This window comes from Eleutherodactylus coqui, chromosome 5 (assembly GCF_035609145.1).
Source record: "Eleutherodactylus coqui strain aEleCoq1 chromosome 5, aEleCoq1.hap1, whole genome shotgun sequence".
NCBI classification, from domain to species: domain Eukaryota; kingdom Metazoa; phylum Chordata; class Amphibia; order Anura; family Eleutherodactylidae; genus Eleutherodactylus; species Eleutherodactylus coqui.
Window position 1 is genome coordinate 42,135,695 of NC_089841.1, and position 19,693 is coordinate 42,155,387.

General features: G+C 52.0%; 1 protein-coding gene across 3 annotated transcripts in view; it reads left to right on the forward strand.

The window, feature by feature from the left end:
• The first annotated feature begins 1,605 nt into the window (after window positions 1-1,605).
• Window positions 1,606-19,693, forward strand: part of MAP3K1 (mitogen-activated protein kinase kinase kinase 1) — a 50,071-nt gene continuing 31,983 nt past the window's right edge. For 2 of the 3 annotated variants that reach the window (XM_066602372.1, XM_066602373.1), the window contains exon 1: window positions 1,606-1,876. In XM_066602372.1, coding sequence (XP_066458469.1) covers window positions 1,626-1,876 — 251 coding nt within the window. In that variant the 5' untranslated portion in view covers window positions 1,606-1,625. Of the gene's footprint in view, window positions 1,877-11,509; window positions 11,631-19,693 lie in introns of those variants that run through there. The other variant, XM_066602375.1, reaches the window with a different exon arrangement.

The following is a 19,693-nucleotide window of genomic DNA, read 5'->3' on the forward strand; positions in this document are numbered from 1 at the left end:
GGGGGTCTGTCATGCTGTTCTGTAGTATAGGGGGTCAGTCACTGCTGTTCTGCAGTATGGGGGTCAGTCACTGCTGTTCTGTAGTATAGGGGGTCAGTCACTGCTGTTCGGCAGTATGGGGGTCTGTTACTGCTGTTCTGTAGTATAGGGGGTCAGTCACTGCTGTTCCACAGTACGGGGGTCAGTCACTGCTGTTCTGCACTATGGGGGTCAGTCACTGCTGTTCTGTAGTATAGGGGGTCAGTCACTGCTGTTCTGCAGTATGGGGGTCAGTCACTGCTGTTCCCCATTACGGGGGTCAGTCACTGCTGTTCTGCACTATGGGGGTCAGTCACTGCTGTTCTGTAGTATAGGGGGTCAGTCACTGCTGTTCCGCAGTATGGGGGTCAGTCACTGCTGTTCGGCAGTATGGGGGTCAGTCACTGCTGTTCTGTAGTATGGGGGTCAGTCACTGCTGTTCTGTAGTATGGGGGTCAGTCACTGCTGTTCTGTAGTATAGGGGGTCAGTCATGCTGTTCGGCATTATGGGGGTCAGTCACTGCTGTTCTGTAGTATAGGGGGTCAGTCACTGCTGTTCGGCATTATGGGGGTCAGTCACTGCTGTTCTGTAATATAGGGGGTCAGTCACTGCTGTTCTGTAATATAGGGGGTCAGTCACTGCTATTCGGCAGTATGGGGGTCTGTCACTGCTGTTCTGTAGTATAGGGGGTCAGTCACTGCAGCGTTGGCGTGAATATGCGTGTGATTACTCCAAGATAGAACGTGCGCCGTAACCTTTATTGCGCACGTATTTCGTGCTATATGTGTGAGCGGCAACATGGCAGCCTAAGGCAGATATGTACAGGGTATTACGCACGTAAAACCTGTGCATGTAATATGCTGTACCACCATGTTGGTGTGAGGGCGCCCTTCTGTAGTCACACTGAGCGCCCCGCTAGTAGAGGCTTGTGGAATCTACATTATTATAATTATATCTCAGAATACGGGTCACAACCACACAAAACGCTTTATTTTCACGCTTCGCAGACGCGGCCATTGCTCTATGGTTGGGATTGCAGTTTTCCAGCCCTTCCTTTACCCTGCAGGACTTGTATCTCCATGAATATACACTGACACAGCAGTAAACCAGGCTGGCATTGTATTCCTCCTGCAGTGAGCTGCCAGGCTGGCAAGGGCTGCACTACTCCCACATGTAGCAGAGCTGACCCGGCTGCAGCCAGCAGGTAGCAGACAGTTTGAACTCGTCGCCGCCCTCCCGTCCGCCTCATGTAGGCGGCATTTCCCGCCCACTCCCGCTTACGCACTCTACGTAACTCCCCACCTGTGCACTACGCCTTTTACGTAACATTCCTCACACCGCCTGCGCTGAGTACGTAACAGCCGGCACACAGGTGACCGGCTCCCCCGCTGCTCACACATCCGGTTACTGACCCCACAACCCGGTGAGCGGACCCCGTGGCACGTACGACAGCGGCGAGACGTGAGGACGGACACGACTACGCCATTTACGTACCTGGCCGCTCGCAGGTTACGTAAACTCCGCAGTGGTAGACCTCACCCCTTCGCCTCTTGGCCACACCCCTCGCCTGGGCGGGTCCGCACGGATGTAAACCTGCCCGGGGAAGATGGCGGCTGCGGCGGGGACTCGGAGCTCGGCGGCCGGAATAGGCGCAGCCGCGGGCGGCGTGGTGGAGCCCGGCAGTGCGGAGAGCGGCGAAGCGGAGGCCGAGGAGGCCCGAGCGGCGGACTGGAGGCGGAAGCATCTGCGCAGAGTGCGAAGTGTGGAGGCGGAGCGGCTGCGGGCAGAGCCGGAGCCCGGAGCGGGGGGCAGCGGCGACACGGAGCCCGGAGAGGCCGAGGAGCCCGGGAGCAGCGGGTACGTGGGGCCGGGGGTGAGGCGGGGAGCTGAGTGGCGTTGGGGGACTACAACTCCCAGCATGCCCTGCGGCTGCAGCGCCCAGCGTTTCCCAGGAAAGTTACAACATTGTTTCCAAGTACCTTATTGCTTTTTTTGCAAGACCTCTGCTTGCTGTCAGTGAATGGGAATAATTTGCAAGCAGAGTTTGTGAAATCCTCCTTACCATCCGGCTGCAGTCACCGGTAATACGGATACGTTTATGACCTGCGCCGACACATTGTAACAGAATCCGGACGGAGGCTTGTGCTGGTGTGTTCGTATTGGACTAGGTAACACAAGCGCCATTTTTATTTATTCTTTTCCACGGTGCAACAGCGCAAACCCAGCAGAGCCCTTTATAGTTAGCGCCGGGCGCTGCGCCACTCGCTTCCGTAATATCCCTTGTATTTGGTTTTTCTCCCTGCGAACGCCTGATGCCAGGCTAACGAAGCGTCGCGCCGACCGGACAGCGGAGCAGCGAATGTTCAGATGGTTTTATCCAGCATGTCTATTTAGAATGGTTTCCATTCACTGACAGCAAGCAGGAAGCGAGCTGCAGGTTGGATCAAGGCTTCTTCACACTGTTTCCCCCCTCCCGTTTGTACTTGGACTTTAGTCGTGCGGAGAGGGCGCTGTTCAGTGGCTTTAGTCACGTCCGCCGGCGCACGGTGAGGGTGTTGAGCTCTGCGCGGCGGCGTGTCTGTAGAGAAGTGACCGTGCAGCCGGCTCCACCTGGGGGCGCCCTGCGCGTACATGTGGGGGCTGTATGTATGGATGTAGCAGAGCTGAGTGCGTCGCTGCGCTCTGTTGCTGTATTGTTACTAAAGAGTTAAATGCGTCTTTGGCTTTATGCAAGTACATAAGCCTGCTTCCCAGGGTCACGAGATCGCTGCTTGCTGTCAGTGAATGGGAACTCCTCGTTTACGATCCTCCTACATTGTGTCTGGTTATACAGAAGGCGCTGCGCTGATACATTGTAACGAAATCAGAACAGACTTGTTCCTCCAGTAATGTCAAAAAGGGCACTTAGCGGACACGGTATCCATTGTGCGCCGCTCGCATCCCTGATGGGACTCCTACGTTTTTTTTTCCATTGCTATATTCGCTGACGCAGATGTGAGCGTCCTCCAAGATGGCGGTGTAGCGAATGCTGCGGGTGTATGTGGGGTGAGGCGTCAATTCCCTGACAACAAGCAGCAGCCAGAACTGTAGTTGTATCGCGTCTTATTCGCACGGGTGTGTTTTTCACGTAAGTCCGGTTCTGTCTTGATTCGATTAAGAAAAAAAATAATAATGTGCGGGACGACCGTGTGCCCCCCCCCCCCCCCCCCCCCCCTGTGGAAAGCGTACGAAAAAGGGTCCCCGTTTCTGCCGGATCATCCCTGCGCCGTCATGTGACGGACGGCTTACTGATACGTAACCGGCAGCTGCTGGCGTGAAGCGCAGAAAATGATGTAGTGCGTCCCTGTCGCCGTGCGGCCGCCATCATGTTTAGCGTAGAGGATTGTACCGCGATGCGTTGTGGAGTCGTCGCTCCTCGGAGTGCCGTACGCTCCCTTCGACGTACAGATGTAGCAGAGCTGAGTTCGCTGCCTTGTGTTGCTAAAGAGTTAAATGTGTCTTTAGTTTTTGGTCAATAAATCATAACCTTCCTTTGGCTTCACGTCTCGCCAAGACCTCTGCTTGCTGGCAGTGACTGTGGATTGCTTGTTGCCCTGCATGAGGCTGATTATCTGCGCTGATACATTGTAACAGAATTGACTTGTTTGCATCAGGTTATGTGTTTTCGGTACAACCGCTGAAACCTGATGACCCCGTTATGGCTGTCTGTCAGTTGGCGCCGTGTAATGTGGCGCATATTCTATGTGCGTCCCCCGCTGATGCAGATGTGAGCGAACGCGGATAAAGCGGCGCCCAGAGCGGGCACGGTTTTAGTACATGTTCCGCTGTGATAGGTGTGTACTCCTAGAAGGATCCTATTCACTGACAGCAAGCGGGCGGTGATGAAAATGGTGAACCGAAACACAATTTGGCAAGAAATTCACAACTAAGGTCACTTGTGGCGCTGTGCAGCCGCGTTCGTGTTCACGATGGCCGCCTTAAGTGTCACTGTGTAGTGGAGATTTTTCCGTTAAGGCCGCTGCGCGTACGGTGGTGATATGTATGGATGTAGCAGAGCTGAGTTATGTTGTTGTGTTACTAAAGGGTTAAAAGCGTTTTTGGCTTTAAGCAAACCAGCAATTCTGCTATAATGAATGGCTCCACTTTTTCACTAAGATCTCTGCTTGCTGTCAGTGAATGGCAACCTGCTTGTTTACATTGGGAGGCTGGAAATCCAGCCCTGGGCGCAACTGTAACAAACGCTCAGCTGTGTAACAGGACGAGGGTTGGATGTGATTCTATCTGGATTTCCATTCTGACAGCAAGCAGCGTGTGCGCGGACTCGGCTCTGCTACATATACATCTGAGCCTGTTACCGTCCTGTTGGGAGCCCTTCAGGGTGGGCTGTAGAGGGGACAGCTGCAGGGTATGGAGTCAGTGGGGGGCACACCTGGGCGCAGTCCCACCATCGGAATGGCATTTGCTTTCTGCCCGCTGCAGTTGCTCCTTAGTGTAAGTTTCGGTGGGCTTGTCGATAAGCCCCTCGTCAGCGCCGCGCTCCAATACTGTGCATTCATTAATTATGCAAATGCCGGTTGCCCCCGAGGACGCCAGATGCCACCGGCAGGCCGGGCACAGATGTACTGTGGCATCTCACTAACTGCTCACTACATGCCGACTGGTTAAGGCTTTGAATTAATGCCTTTGTTTCGCCTCCTCCCCCCTCCCTGGGGAAGATCTGGGGCGGAAGGGGTTAATGGAGATAAAACCGTATGTGCAGCGCTGCTGTGCAAACATCGGGGTCACGGAGCGACTCTTCCTGTCAGCTGCCTCGCCGCCTCTTCATCTGGAGCGCACAATGCTGCTCTGTCTGCGCTGCCCTCCTGGAGACGCTACCTGGCGGGGGACGATGGTGTAGTGTCTGCAGGTAGGTGTACCGCCATACAGTGCTGGACGACCTGTGTGTCTGTATATATTACACCTGGCGGTGGAAGATGGCGTAGTGTCTGCAGGTAGGAGTACTGCCATACAGTGCTGGACTGTGTGTGTGTGTGTGTGTGTGTGTGTGTGTGTGTGTGTGTCCTACCTGGCGGGGGACGATGGCGTAGTGTCTGCAGGTAGGAGTACTGCCATACAGTGCTGGACGACGTGTGTGTGTGTGGTGTCTGCAGGTAGCAGTACTGCCATACAGTGCTGCACGACCTGTGTGTTTTGTGTGTAGGTATATATCCTACCTGCCGGAGGAGACACTACCTGGCGGAGGACGATGACGTAGTGTCCGTAGGTAGTAGTACCGCCATACAGTGCTGGACTACGTGTGTGTGTGGTGTGTCTGCAGGTAGCAGTACTGCCATACAGTGCTGCACGACCTGTGTCTGTGTATACTGCCCTCCTGGAGACACTACCTGTCGGGGGAGGATGGTGTAGTGTCTGCAGGTAGGAGTACCGCCATACAGTGCTGGACGACCTGTGTTTATACATACTGCGAGAGGTTATGGGGTACGTGCACATTGGGGGGCTCCTGGGACAGAAGGACATGACCCCACGTAACACCTGGGAGGGCGGCTGTCCCATGGTGGTTCTCCCCTTTTTTTTTATGCATTGATGTAATTGGCGACGTCCAGCACTACAAGTCCCAGCATATCAGCCGTCTGTCAGGGGCATGCTGGGAGCTGTAGTGGCCACAGCTGCAGTGTATAGGGTGCGGGCTGCAGGATGTGAGCGTCCCATCCCCCACCGTGGGTCACATAACTCGTGTGTCCTGTTACCCGTCCGCTGAGGGTTGGAGGACAACAAGTAGCAGCATGCCCTGACAGCTGCAGCTTTGTGTCGTAAATCACTGCAGTGGCAAGGAGTGTGACATCTGGTAGTCCCGCTGTACAGAGTAACTCCGTCCGACGTAGATTGTGAGCTCTTCTGCCCGCAGGTGCCCTGACTGCCCTTGGCTCAGGGCTCACACGGGTGGGAATACTGTTGCGTGAGTATTTTTGTGTTGGGGTATTCCGGCGTGTATACAGTCATGTGATAAAGCGGCATGTCCGTGGTGTGGACAGAACCGGGCAGTTTGCGTCGGTGGGACCGCGGTGCGCATGCGTGATGTGTGCGCAAAATCCTAGGGACCGCCTTGTTGGTTTTGTGTTTGCATGTTGTCTGAATCCGCTTTACGGGTGCAAAAAGGGCCACAATCGTCCCACAATCAGTCTGTGAATATGGGCTATTTTCATGGGCCGACACTAAATCCGCCCCCTGTGTGAGCGCGCCGCAAGCTGCGGTCCCATCCGCATCAGAGGGCACATTCAGCGTCTCCGTTACCAATTTCTTCTTTGAGGGCTTACACCCACTTGCGTCGTTTTTAATGCTGCCCTAAAACAAAAACGCGCTATTTCATCCTGTAAAAGGCTGAACGGACCCCATTAGATCACGTCGTTCCCCATTTACTAACCCCCTATATTTCCTTGTTGGGGGAGGGGTGCTACTACTCAAGTGGTCCCAATGTGGCAGGAGTTCCTTGCTGGAGCTGTCTAAGGGGGTGTTCATAGCAGGAAATGATGCCAGTTGGTACCGAAGTGGCATCACCTGACCAGCAGCTGGGCACATGCTGGGGAGCGCTCTTTTGCCCTCTGGGGTCTCGCCTTTCTGTTTCTCTTAGCCACAATGGTGCTGGAGCTGGTCGTCTGCTGTTATAGCCCATCCGTGAGAAGGAGCGGCGGGTTCTGCATTCGGACATGTTGGTTGGAGCACCAGTGTTGTATCTGGTGTCTCTGGACTGGCCTCTGCCTGTTCATCAGAACGATTCCTGACACCCTCCTCTGACCCCTTTTCGGTGAGGAGTTGTTTCCATCCACAAGATTCCCTCTTGCTGAATGTTTCCTCGATCGCGCCATTCTTGGTATAATCTCCTCCGATGACCCGGCCTCCTTGGAATAAGTCCGATCGCTGGATTCTCCCATCTGTGGATTCACAGTGAAACTTGTCGTATGATTTTTTTGCTCTGGGGTCACAGGGAGTTGTCATACAGGGAAGAGCCAACCGCGAGCGGACCGGGGCGCTGAAGATGTAGATATCTGTGAGGCTCGTTGGTCATTCCTGCTGTGTGGCATATGGAAGCTGGTGCCCGCTCTCTTCCTGCATGTTTGTGCTGGGTATGTAGAGGTCTATGTGGCGGTGCACCTCCGATGGGACGCCAGTCTTCTAGACATATGTGACAGGGCCGGGGCCTAATGACAAAAGAATAAAACCTAGACAAATGTGTCAAACCGTTGCCCGGCCCGCTCGACAGCATTATGTCCGTTCCCCACATGGTATCTGAGGGGGCGGCGGACAGACACGGCGTTCTCCCTGCACGTTGCCCGGCTCTCGTCCGGCTCCACAGCGTTATCTTGTTCGTTCCCCACATGGTATCTGAGGGGCGGCGGACGGACGCGGAATCCTCCCTGCACGTTGCCCGGCTGGCTCTACAGTGTTATCTTGTCCGTTCCCCACATTGTATCTGAGGGGGCGACAGACGCGGTGTTCTCCCTGCACGTTGCCTGGTGCTCGGCCGGCTCTACAGTGTTATTTTGTCCGTTCCCCACATGGTATCTGAGGGGGCGACGGACGGACGCAGCGTTCTCCCTGCACTTTGCGTGGTGCTCGTCCGGCTCCGCGGCCTTATTTTGTCAGTTCCCCACATGGTATCTGATGGGGTGGCGGACGGACGCAGAATTCTCCCTGCACTTTGCGTGGTGCTCGTCCGACTCCGCAGCGTTATCTTGTCCGTTCCCCACATGGTATCTCAGGGGGCGACGGACGGACGCGGCGTTCTCCCTGATCCTCTGAAATAAACCCGGCCAGAAATAACATCAGATCCGCTAATAGGATGAGCCGGAAACTGAAGCGCAGATAGCGAGTCTTACCAGAAAGCCAGCGCCCCGTCTCATCCCGGCTGCACTGTCTCTAGTGTCCTCGGGGTTACGTATATCTTATACACGTGGTGCAGACCTACTGTCTGCGGGGTTACGTATATAACCTTTATTTATATAGCGCCAACATATTCCGCAGCGCTTGCAATACAGGGGAAATAGAAGATGACCACGGTTACATAGTAATCAGTTGATGGAGACAGTAGGGGTGAGGGTCCTGCTCCAACGAGCTTACATACTACAAATAGTGGGGTGATACAGAAGGTAAAGGGGCTGGAGATGTACACGGTATGGCGAGGTGGAGATGTGCACGGTATGGCGAGGTGGAGAGTGAGGGGTGATACACATAGACAATGGTCAGGCCATATAGTGGCGGAATCGGGTTGACTGCAGGGGGCGGTTGATTACGGCTAGCAGGGATTGCAGTCGGTAGGTCAGGGAGCATGTTATCAGGCGGAGAACAGGGGGGTTTGGTTAAATGGGTTACGGTATGCCTCCCTGAAGGTGTGTTTTTAGAGCACGCCTGCAGTTTAGTGTTTCAATGATTGTCCTGAAATTTTTTGGTAGCGCGTTCCAGAGGACTGGTGCTGCTCTGGAGAAGTCTTTGTATATCTTATACACGTGGTCCGGACCTACGGCCCGTCTGTGGCGGCCGTCGCTGGCAGATCTGATGGGGTGAAGACCATCCATGTTCTTGAGGCGTGATCCCGGATTCGCTCTGGCTTCCACTGCTGGGTGATAGCGGGCCGAGAAACTTGTCCCCGTATCGCTCATGTGACAAGCCCTCCGGGTAAATTCACTCTGGCATAGTTTTTTTTTTTTTCTTTTACTTTTTCATTTTTTTATGCATACCGATATTCAAATGAACGGTTTTCGCCCAGAAGTCGCCCAAACTTTGGATGTGCTGCGATTTTTGGTTTCTGAATCTGTCAGCAAAGAACATGCTCAGCAGCCGGGGCACGAAACTGCGCCCAAACCTGTAACCATGGGGAGTATCGGATGTTTGCGGTTACTTCTAGTTTGCCTAAACGTCAGGCTGACTGAGCGGTCGGAGGAGGATTAATCAGTTGGTGTCTGTGCACTGGAAGACTTGTAGCCAAGGAGGTGGAAGGACGACGATCCCATCACTTTTGGCCGCGTTCTTTACCCCATACGGACAATCACCGATCAGACTTGTAGAAGAAAAAAGTGGTATATTTTTGCCCAATAGAGTGAAGCTCGTGACTTGTCCTGCAAGGAAGCTCCACCTTCTGGCCGACAATTCACCATTGAACACCCCCCCCCCCCCCCCCTTCCCAAAAACATAGAGTTGAGTAACTTTGTAACTTTTATTTTGCTTCTCTTCTTGCTCTGATCTGTTCCCTCCTCCAGTCACACCCAGAGACAACCCAATCTTTGCTTGTTCCTCCTCCTGTATGCGGTTTATTTACACTTCAGGCTCTTCCCACAATGCACTGCTGTCTGGTAACAGGAAAGGGCTCATAATTTAGCATTTTGTTGTCATATTACTAAACTATAGAAAAGCTGCAGAGGTCTTCCCGTGTTATGTAGATTTAAGTAATAAAGCTCTTCTGTAATTGTGTAGTTGCCCTTTAAATGTGTGTTCTGTGTACAGTAATGTGGCCTGTCACTAGTGCTCACCAGAATGACCTCCATATGGCGTCTGCGGCCGGTATGGTGGTCCGTGACCCGCCCCCACACCAGTGAAGGCGTTCTTGGAGAGCCGCTCCCACCATGATGGACATAATGTTTCTTGGTGTCGGGAGTCAGCGCTGCAGAACAGAAGTCACATCCACACACGAGCGGAGAGGAATTCAGCGGCGCCCTCGACCGCCTCCGCCCCGTACGAATTGTCGTAGAGATGGAGGAACATATGACTAGTCGTCCCCCGGTATTGTTTTCGCTATTCTTCAATCGGTCTGGTGGATAAACCTCACAATATGGATGTATGCCACTTGTTGGAATCGCCGCATCCGACAGTCATGTAGGCGGCGTATGCGCGGTCTCCTCTTCCGTTGGCGTCCCTTCCATAGGGTTACCCATTCTTCTGGCCTGATCTGTGGATCGCTGACGTTAGCAGAAATGTAAATTTTGGGCGTGGAGGGACAGGACCAGTTGGAGCAATCACAAGCAAGCGCGTGTGCCTTCATTGGTTGATGGTGCGTATGCTCATAATGACCTACGAACCGCGACAGATGTCTCTGCGTCTTATCTGGTGGTTCACAGTATGTGCTATTCTGATCAGACCACTGGGTTCTTACAAGGAGGTGGGGGGGGGGGTGCATCTTCTGCTGGCAATGAGTCATAGGTGTGAAGAAGGCTAGGAATCGGAAATGGTTGTGGTCGGAAGCACAAAATGTGAATTGTGCAGGCATGTGGGGGAGCAAGGAAGTTTTTAAGGTAACTGGGTTACATTGGGGTTGGACAAGTAGTTCAGGACCAGAGAAAAAGGTCTACTAGTGTTGTGCCCTTTTTTTTTTTTTTTTTTTTAAAGAAATGGCGCCATTCTTGTCTACAGGTTGTGTCTGGTATTGCAGCTTAGTACTTTTCACTTAATCACAGAATAGTGGTTATATGCTCTGATCAGGGAGAAATTGGGGTGCCAAGAATAGTGGTCCCCTGCCCCCTTTTTCCTCTTCACTGCATCCCCACGCTGAGGAGGAGCTTAAATGGCGCGGCAACCAAGCATGCGCAATACTTTCCAGTCACTTCAATGGGTCTGCTGATAAGGCTGATCACTTTGTCTAATCTTGCACAACCTCATTAAAGGGGTTATCACACCCAAATACCAAAATATTAGGTGGTCCGACCGCTTGGATCGTGAGAACGCAGCACCCGAATCTCTTGAGAGAGTGGTGGGGGTCTCCCTGTACACCCCCACTCCCATGGTGTTCCCTTGTATGGGACACTATAACACTGACTGAAGTGGTGATCACACTTTGTTGGGGTTGCTGGGGTTCCCCGGGGAGCACTTCTCACCTATTGGGCCGGTTGGGCATACATGTCATTAGTCCTTGTGCCGTCACCTTCCGGTTGTTGGAGCTCCACGTGTGCCCTGACCCGCAGGGATGATGCAACGAGGGCTGTAATGCCAGAGCGGGGTTTATTGCTGTGTAATTGGGTAGGGCTGCTATGGGAAAGGCACATGTGTGGCATCCCTATGGTTCTTGCCCAACTATATGGCCGCCTTTGCCGTCTCCTATATGTGCGACGCAGGCTTTGTTGTACCTCCTGTGCAGTGTGGACCATTTCTGGTGCTGATCACGGCGTGCTCATGTGTTCTAGTCCTTAATGTCCCCGATCAGAGGGGGGCGCTGTGTTGCTGATGTCACTAGGTACGCACACCCCTGACTTGTGGACACTGTAAACTGTGGAGCGTTTCAGTCAATGGCCGCGGCGCTGGGAACTGCTGATCCTGTGCAGCCGGGAGTAGTGGGTGCATGCCTGGAATACTTGGTTTGTGTCCCAGTTTCAGCACCGGGACCCGAAACTGACCTCGAGGTTATGTAAAGTTGATGAGTCTGTCGGTGTGGAGCACCTAATCAGGTGCTGGGCTCCTTCCAGGGAGTTAATGTGAGGGCGGCCCTGGGACAGGTTGGGATTTCTGCGAAGGCACCCGGTGGAGGACTCCAAGAATAACCTCACCGACCAGTCACTTCCTGCACCCGCTCTGATCTCCGACCAGATAACACGGACACGCGGGCGTGGGAAAGACGCCCACTGCACAAAAGGTGGTTTTTGGTTTTATCTAAAGGATGTCCTAAAGCTTTCTAATATACTTTGTTTCAATTCTTCACTACTCTTTCACTGTTTTCTCTGCTTACTGTCAGTGAATGACAACACTTTCCTATCAGATGCAGTAACATTGCACATAGCTAGTTCTGCACTGAGCTGGGGAGTGTATCCAGTGTAGACAATGCTCTGTGAGCTAAACAGCCCGGACTCCAGACTGATACATTGTACATAGCTAGTCCTGCTCTCAGCTGAGAAGTGGATACAATTATATCCAGTGTAGACAATGCTCTGTGAGCTAAACAGACTGATATGTTGTAGCAAACTAGCCGAGAGATGTGTTTAGCTCACAGAGCATTGTCTACACTGGATATAGTTGTATCCTATGTATATAGCAGTTCCTTGCAATATTTTTGCTTGCTGTAAGGCCGGGCTCACGCGACCGTATGCCGATTGCGTATTATACACGTGTATTTTGTATGCGTAATACGCAGTAGCTATCAGCCGTAAACTTACATTGCGCCACTCGTATGAATCGCCATAAATATGGGTGCATGAAAAAAAATCGCGTTGTCATTGCGTACTTGCTGCGTGCGTTTCTCTCGCAGGTGTCGGGCAGCGAATGACATCCCTGTGAGCCTGGCCTCCTTCATTGTTAATGGTCATGTGATGGACACAAGTGCGGCTTATTGGAAGACACATTACTGATAACTGGGCTGCAGCAAGCCGCTTACCTGCAGCTATCACCTGACTATTTGTTATCCCCTACTGCAAGCAGAGATATTAACATATCTTAGAGATCTATGATGGCGGTCTATTAGAGAGTTGTACGTTATACAATAAATGGCCATTAGAGCCTGCAATAAATCGCGTTACTCCGCTAATAACATAGTGCAAATAGGGATATGTGGTAGCCCACTAGTCCTGATGTTGGGGGTCTTGTGTGCAGCGATGAGCTGTCCATGCTGGCAGGCCTCTCTCCATTATACTTTAGGGGCGGTACTTGCACCCCCTGAACTCTTGGTTTTTAGGTGTCCACAATGCTCGTCTGAACCTGGTATCGTGTATTTTGAAGTCCCGCTGATTGCAAAGACCAAATTGAATGCGGAAAACAAACAAGTGATGTAAGTTTTATTTTCCCGAGACACATTTTAAATAAAGCGGGGGAAGCGTTAATGGGATGCATATTGTAAATGTATCTTGATGCTGCGTACGTGCCAGAATACCCCGTATGGACAGACCCGAAGGTATATTTACACGGGGCGGTAATGCTGTGGAATCTCCGTCCGATGGAAAGCAAACCTGAATAGTATCTGGGGCTCCTCTATAACAATGGGGACCATGCCAATCAGTGACCCCCCAGGCGGCTGTGGAGAGCTCAAAGATTCTGCTAGGTGTGCTCACATGGCGCAATCCGGCGCGGCTGCTCCAGCGTGAACTCCACCTCTAAAAACCGTTGCCGAATTCTGCGGGCCGGTCGGATTCTGCAGTAAAATGGAGCATGCTGCGGATGAAAAGAAGAAAAATCGCAAGTGCAAACCGCAATTGGTTTCCACTCGTGTGCCTGGAGAATCCTTTTACCATGGCATGCTATGCCCCCTCCTGACACGGACTTAAAAGTGATGCGTCTCTATTTCTGCGACGCGTATTTTTGTTTTCCAGCATTGGACGTTGTCTTTGTAATCAATGGGACTTCAAAATACGTGACGCCGCGCTTGGGTGCGTATCTGCGCCTAAAAACCAAGGTTTCGCAGACAGCTTTTGATGTGCGCTTCGCACTACAATCCGCAGCACGTGGCCATAACGCTGTGAACGCACCCTGAGGTTATCTCTAGCAGCGACTTCTGCCTCAAACCGTGTAAGAATCTGCAGCAATCTGCTGTTTGGCACAATTCCGTATGCAGATTTTGCCCTGATAATATACAAGCGTTCGTGTCAAAACCGCGGCGGACTTTTTCATCGGTTTTAGAGGCGGAAATCATGCAGAGCGTTTTGTGTTGAGCTCCAGGTGTGAACATAACCTTGGGTGGTTTTCGTCCTCTACAGCATCGTCTTCCGTGAGCGTGGCTCGGCGGGCGCACGTAATTACTGCGCCTCTTGGATGACTTGGCTCCGTTCGGTTTTCTGCCTCGTCCCAGCGATGGTGTCAGAAAACATTAAGACCTCTTATTATTCTGGTCCTGAACATGACAGGTGACCGCGCAATAGTTCTCCATGTTCACTCTAATCTCCGTAAAGCATTGTTTATAATTCAGGAATGAGGAAAAGCCGGCGATGACTTGTCCGAGGGGCTTCGTGGAAGATGGGCGGCTGAGCGTCCGAGGGGCTTCGTGTGGAAGATGGGCGGCTGACCGTCCGAGGGGCTTCGTGTGGAAGATGGGCGGCTGACCGTCCGAGGGGCTTCGTGTGGAAGATGGGCGGCTGACCGTCCGAGGGGCTTCGTGTGGAAGATGGGCGGCTGACCGTCCGAGGGGCTTCGTGTGGAAGATGGGCGGCTGACCGTCCGAGGGGCTTCGTGTGGAAGATGGGCGGCTGACCGTCCGAGGGGCTTCGTGTGGAAGATGGGCGGCTGACCGTCCGAGGGGCTTCGTGTGGAAGATGGGTGGCTGACCGTCCGAGGGGCTTCGTGTGGAAGATGGGCGGCTGACCGCGCTAGAAGGGGAGGCCCAGCATCTAACATAGTATCCAGCTGCTGCAAAACTACAACTACCAGCATGCTGCAGGGGACATATTGTCACATGATCTTGTGGAGGTCTCCAGAGCTGACTCATAGCGGGGGTCCCATATAGGAGGGGGCTGCCTGTGTACCCCAGCCCCTATAGCATGCTCTGATGACGCACCTCTAGAGGAGCCCTATAATACACGCTGATGATGGGCCAGCAGGAACGCTCTAGTAGTGTGGTCTAACTAAAACCAGGGGCAGTATTTGTTTTTCGCCCAGTATTGCCCCTGACAACGCTGCCATGTCCTCGTGACCACAGAGGCCTCTGCAGCGCTCGGTGTAGTTCTCACGTTGAGGTTTGCACGTTGCTTCTGGAGTCTTGTGATATGGTGCTGCCGGCTGCAGGCAAACTTATGACTTGTCAGGAAATCAGGGGCCTTTTTACTAACTGTTAACCTCTGTTCAGGTCACATGATGGGGCGGCAGCCTCCGGGCAGCGCTGTCTTAGTGGCGCTCTTCTATCATCTTGGGAAATATTTATTTAGAGGGGTAATCTGGTAATGCAGGAACGATCGGAAACTGAATGCCGACAGATCGTTTATTCTAGCTGTGGTTGGATACATTGTAGCAAATTCCCAGCTGCAGTGCAAATGTAGTATTATACCCCTGCCTTGGGTGTCTGCATTGGACAATGCCTGCTTGTTAGAAGGGGGTCTTGACAATAAACTGATCAGCGTCCCCCTGTGGGACCTCCAGCTCTTATCTGTGGGGTACCTTTGACAGTATTTAGTTTTCCTACAGCACCTCCGCAGGAGAAATGAAGTATTACAGGGTCCATTCACATAACTGAGTTGTGTTTGTAATACTAGACACTTTATAACCATCCTCAGTTCCTGAACAAAGGACCCCCCCCCCCCCTCCCTATTAACTTGGGGGTATGAGATGGGTTTTCTACACTGGATAATCATATAAAAGGGTTGTCGCATGAAAATGTTATCTACTGCCTGATCAGTGGAGGTCCGGCCACTCTGACCTCCAGCATTCATAAATGGGGGTCCGGCGCATCACATGCTCACCTCTGCGCCATTCATTTCAATGGGACCACCAGAGATGGTCGTGTACAAGTGCTCGTTATCTCAGGCAGTCCTGTTGAAGTGAATGGGCTAGCAGTGTGTACATTTGACTGCGCCTTTCACTTAGGGACCTTTGGGACCCCCCTTCTCTTGGTGGTCCGGGGTTTTCCCATATTTTGCGAATGGAGGGTAACTTCTTTTTGTGGATCAACCCCTTTAAATTCATGGTGGCCATGAAATACAAGGAAGGGCTGGGTTTACCGGAGTGGGGGTTGCTGCTGACACCCTTGTCTTCTAATGTGTACAGAAGAGGTATCTAACCCATAAGTCTTATCGGGTCATGGGACGCACAAACTAACTTCAAGGATAGCCAAAGCCAGATCCCTAGACGCGCACGGTCAGTGGCTGCGGCGGCCGTGTTGGTCCGTGGCCTTATTTGGCGATGTCGGCAGGAAATATAAATATAAGGGCGATGTAATTTTGGCAGTGGAGTGTAAACTTGGACTAAAATGTGTCGCTCCGTCTATTCTTAATGCAGCGGGGACATGAATAGTGCTGCGAGGGGCTCGTACTACTGCGCTGTCCTGGGAGTGGGGTCACTTTAAGAGCTGTAGGCTTATAGAAGCGGCCCCTATAGATACTGTGAGAAGTGTTTTCTGAGACCTGCCGAGTGTCAATGATATGTGAACTAACAGGATTTACTTTCCGTGACCGTTCGTAGCGACGGTTATGATTATGTTGGCGGGACGTGGGATCTGTTGAACATTGTCATTTGCTCTGAACATGTGACTTCCAGAGGACTCGGCGGCTTGTTCTGTCAACAATCGTAGGGGGTTTCCTTCTCCGAACGCGGAGGGGTGTGTGGCCTTCGGGGCAGAGAGGAGGCTGCAGAACGTTGTGTCAGGGATACAATGTATACAGTTGACCCGCAGCGGTGGCTACAGTCCCTGGTGGTCCCGTGGGATTGCAGGTCCTTGCACTTTATTATCCTCGTGTGTATTTACCTTTTTTTTTTTTTTTTTTTTAATTGTAACAGAAAAGCTAATGTGAACAAAAGCTGCCGCACCCTGAGGGGTTAATGGGTGCGCAATAGCTGGAAAGAGAATCAGTTTGCTTGGCGGTAATATGAACATTGACAATTCACTAAATGGTCACTTTATTAGCCCTCTCCCCCCCCCCCCCCTCCATCCTGTAGTACGTTGGACTCCTTTGGCCTCCAAGACTGCAGCCATTTGTCATGGCGTAGATTCCACTAGGTAATGAAATCGTTCAGCGCTGGAAGTAGTCGTCTGCTGTTGTATCCCATCCATGGTAAGGAATGGAGAGGTGTGTGTTTGGACACAGTTGCAGCACCAGCATTGTATTCGGCTGCTCATAACTGTGCAGAGCCTGTTGGTCAGAATGATTCCTGACATCCTCCTTTGACTCCTTTCAGTGGCGGGTTATTTCCATCTACAGGATCCCCTTTCGCTGTGTCCCCACCAGGTTTAGTATTGAAGGCTGTGACCTCCTTTTTACTTCAGTGGGAACTTGGTTTGCAGTACCAAGCCTGGCCACTGCAATTGGAATGGAGCAGTCTGCTTCCTGCAATAATTGGCTCAGTGCGCAAGAGCATGGGCACACTGCTGATCCACAGGGCTCGCAGGAGGTAGATCACTGCTGATGACCTATTCTATGAATAAGCCATCAATAGTTTACAACTGGACAACCCTGTATATAAGTACCTTGTGTGAATCACGAAGTCCTTCCACTGTATATGGAGGAGAATGCTAGCCATGTGTTTTTGAGAATCCGGTCTGCTGACTCATTAGCCTGGTATGGCCGTCCATTCTGTGAGGCCCAGGTTTATGGGAAAATGGCATATATAATTAAAATAAAGAATAGAAGCATTTAAAGTGGCCTTCTGGTTAGGGAGAGCATTGTGTCCTGGGTGTGGGGGTTATTACCTGCACTACTACTTCCCTGCCATCTGTCCCATCTGACGGATTACAGTCTGGTTTTTGGCCATCCAAGATGGCCAACACAGTCTTCAGACTAATCCCTACAGTGCCTTGGTAGTGCTAGTCCACCAATACACTACCTGCTCGCTGATTGGCCAACGCAGCCAACTTGTACAGCTGAAAACTGTGGCCGGGGGGGGGAGGGCAAGTGCGGGGGACGTCTCCCCGGGGGGGGGGGGGAGGGCAAGTGCGGGGGACGTCTCCCCAGGGGGGGGGGGGGGGGGGCAAGTGCGGGGGACGTCTCCCCAGGGGGGAGGGCTATCAGTCTGAATGGTTTCTTATCATATACCCAACTCTCCCACAACTCCACTCCTTGGGGTGCACATTCTGCAGCACCTCCCAGTTCTTTGTTTACCTGCCGAAATCCACTGTGGATGCGCAGCTGATTGAGTCAGTCTGTACCAAAGATGCGGATGTTGACTGTTTTGGATGCGGAAATGCTGTGGCATTTGCCATAGAGATTCCTCAGCACTTCCGCCCTGTGTGAACTTGCCCTTACTCTGGTTTTCTCCGGCCTTCTTGAAGTCTCTCCAATCGGCTTCCAGTAATGTGACATGGGGTACTTACCACCTTCCTTGCAGCAGTCGTCCTCTTCCTGTGGGTGGTGTAATGGCCTTTTACATTGCTGGCCAGTGGTGGTTAGCACAGGCACATTATCTAGTCCTTTTTATGGCCCGTCTTTGTACTCTTTGCCCCAGGCCCAGTCTTTATTCCCCCCCCCCCCCCCCCACCACCACCACCACCCAATCCGAGGTCACTGAGGATTCTCAACATTCCCAAATATTTGAGGACTTCACAGATTGTTTTATGGCTTTCGCAGAACAATGGCTGCCACTCCAAGCATGACAAACACTGATAAGGAGGCAGCAATTCCATGTTTGTGGACACCACCTGGTCCAAGAGTCCGTTTATGGGACTATGAACTGTTGGGCAAACGATGGGCCCCAGTGATGCCCGCTCCGCTGCTGTTACACAAGAGCGAGTATCGTTGGCATCACTCATACCATTGCCGGGATAATCCTCACAGGTAAAAGGGCCACAAGTTTTTAGGTTTTCTCCAGACTGCACAACAAGGCAGACAAGATAAGTGCGGAGCCTCCCATTTTTGTACTCTGTTATTCAACTTACGTTTTCGTAAACGGACCGCTGAGCAGAAATCGGGCATAGTACTTATATCCATCTGTTAATACTTAGTGGGACTCCTTCGGCCCTAATGACATTGGATACTCTCCGTGGCATACTTTCTAATAACATCTGATACACTTCAGTTGGTATTTCCCTCCATTCATCCTCCAAACCTCTGGCAAGTTCTCTTAAGGAAGATGGACTGTTCATATTTCCTGACTTCACGTTCCTGTTCATCCTAAGTAGGGTTCAGGTTGGGCCTGTGCGGCCAGTCCAATCATGGAACATCCATATCCTCAAACTAGCCTAAAAGGGTGTTGGATTTGTGCCAAGGCACTTGTTGGAAGTATGGCTGACCACCCCCAGAATATGGCCACATAGTCTAGAATGTCGGGGTACACCTCCATGTTCATGGTTTTTGTCACTACAACAAACAGACGACCATGCCACATAAAACCCTCTCCAGACCTTAATGGAACCTCTGCCATGCTTGCTTGTTGGCACAACCCACTCGGGTAAAAGGCATCTGATTGGTCTTGCCATAGAACATTCTACCATTGCTCAGCTCTCCAATGGTGACGGTTTGCACCATTGTAGATGGGCCGATGCGTTGCGCTTTGTAAAGGACGGCTTGTGTGCAGCAGCATAATGCGTGTGCCCAATAGCGGGCAATTCTTGTCACACTATATGCCTGACACCCCCAAGGGTCTGCATGATTTAGGACACGTGACATGTTAATAAGACACAAACCATTCTACTGATGAGGGGTTCGAATACTTTGGGTGGGATAATGTAGAACGCGATTCACCTCCGTCAAATTTGCTTTAATCCAGAAGCTCGGCCGTGACGTCGCCCGTGTCGGCTTCCAACTAGGTCAACAACTTTTGACTTGAAAAGTTCCTTAAAGTTTTTGTGCCTTTTGCCGATCTCTCTGTGACGACTCCTCCGGTGAAAACCTTTAGTGGTGCTCAATGTGGAATCTGACCACGGCCCACCGAGAAGCTTTCTCTTTATGCCGCAAAACCTGCAACTAGAGCAATGGTGGATCGATGTTATAGATCGCACATTGCAAGAAATGTCCGAGGCTCCGGTATGCGGTCGGCGGGCCGGAGGTAACATGCTTGGAAAGTCTTCCGGCAGACCCAGCAGTCTTCTCTGCCTTTTACCCCCTCTGGCGTTCGTGTGGTCATTATGATCCAGTA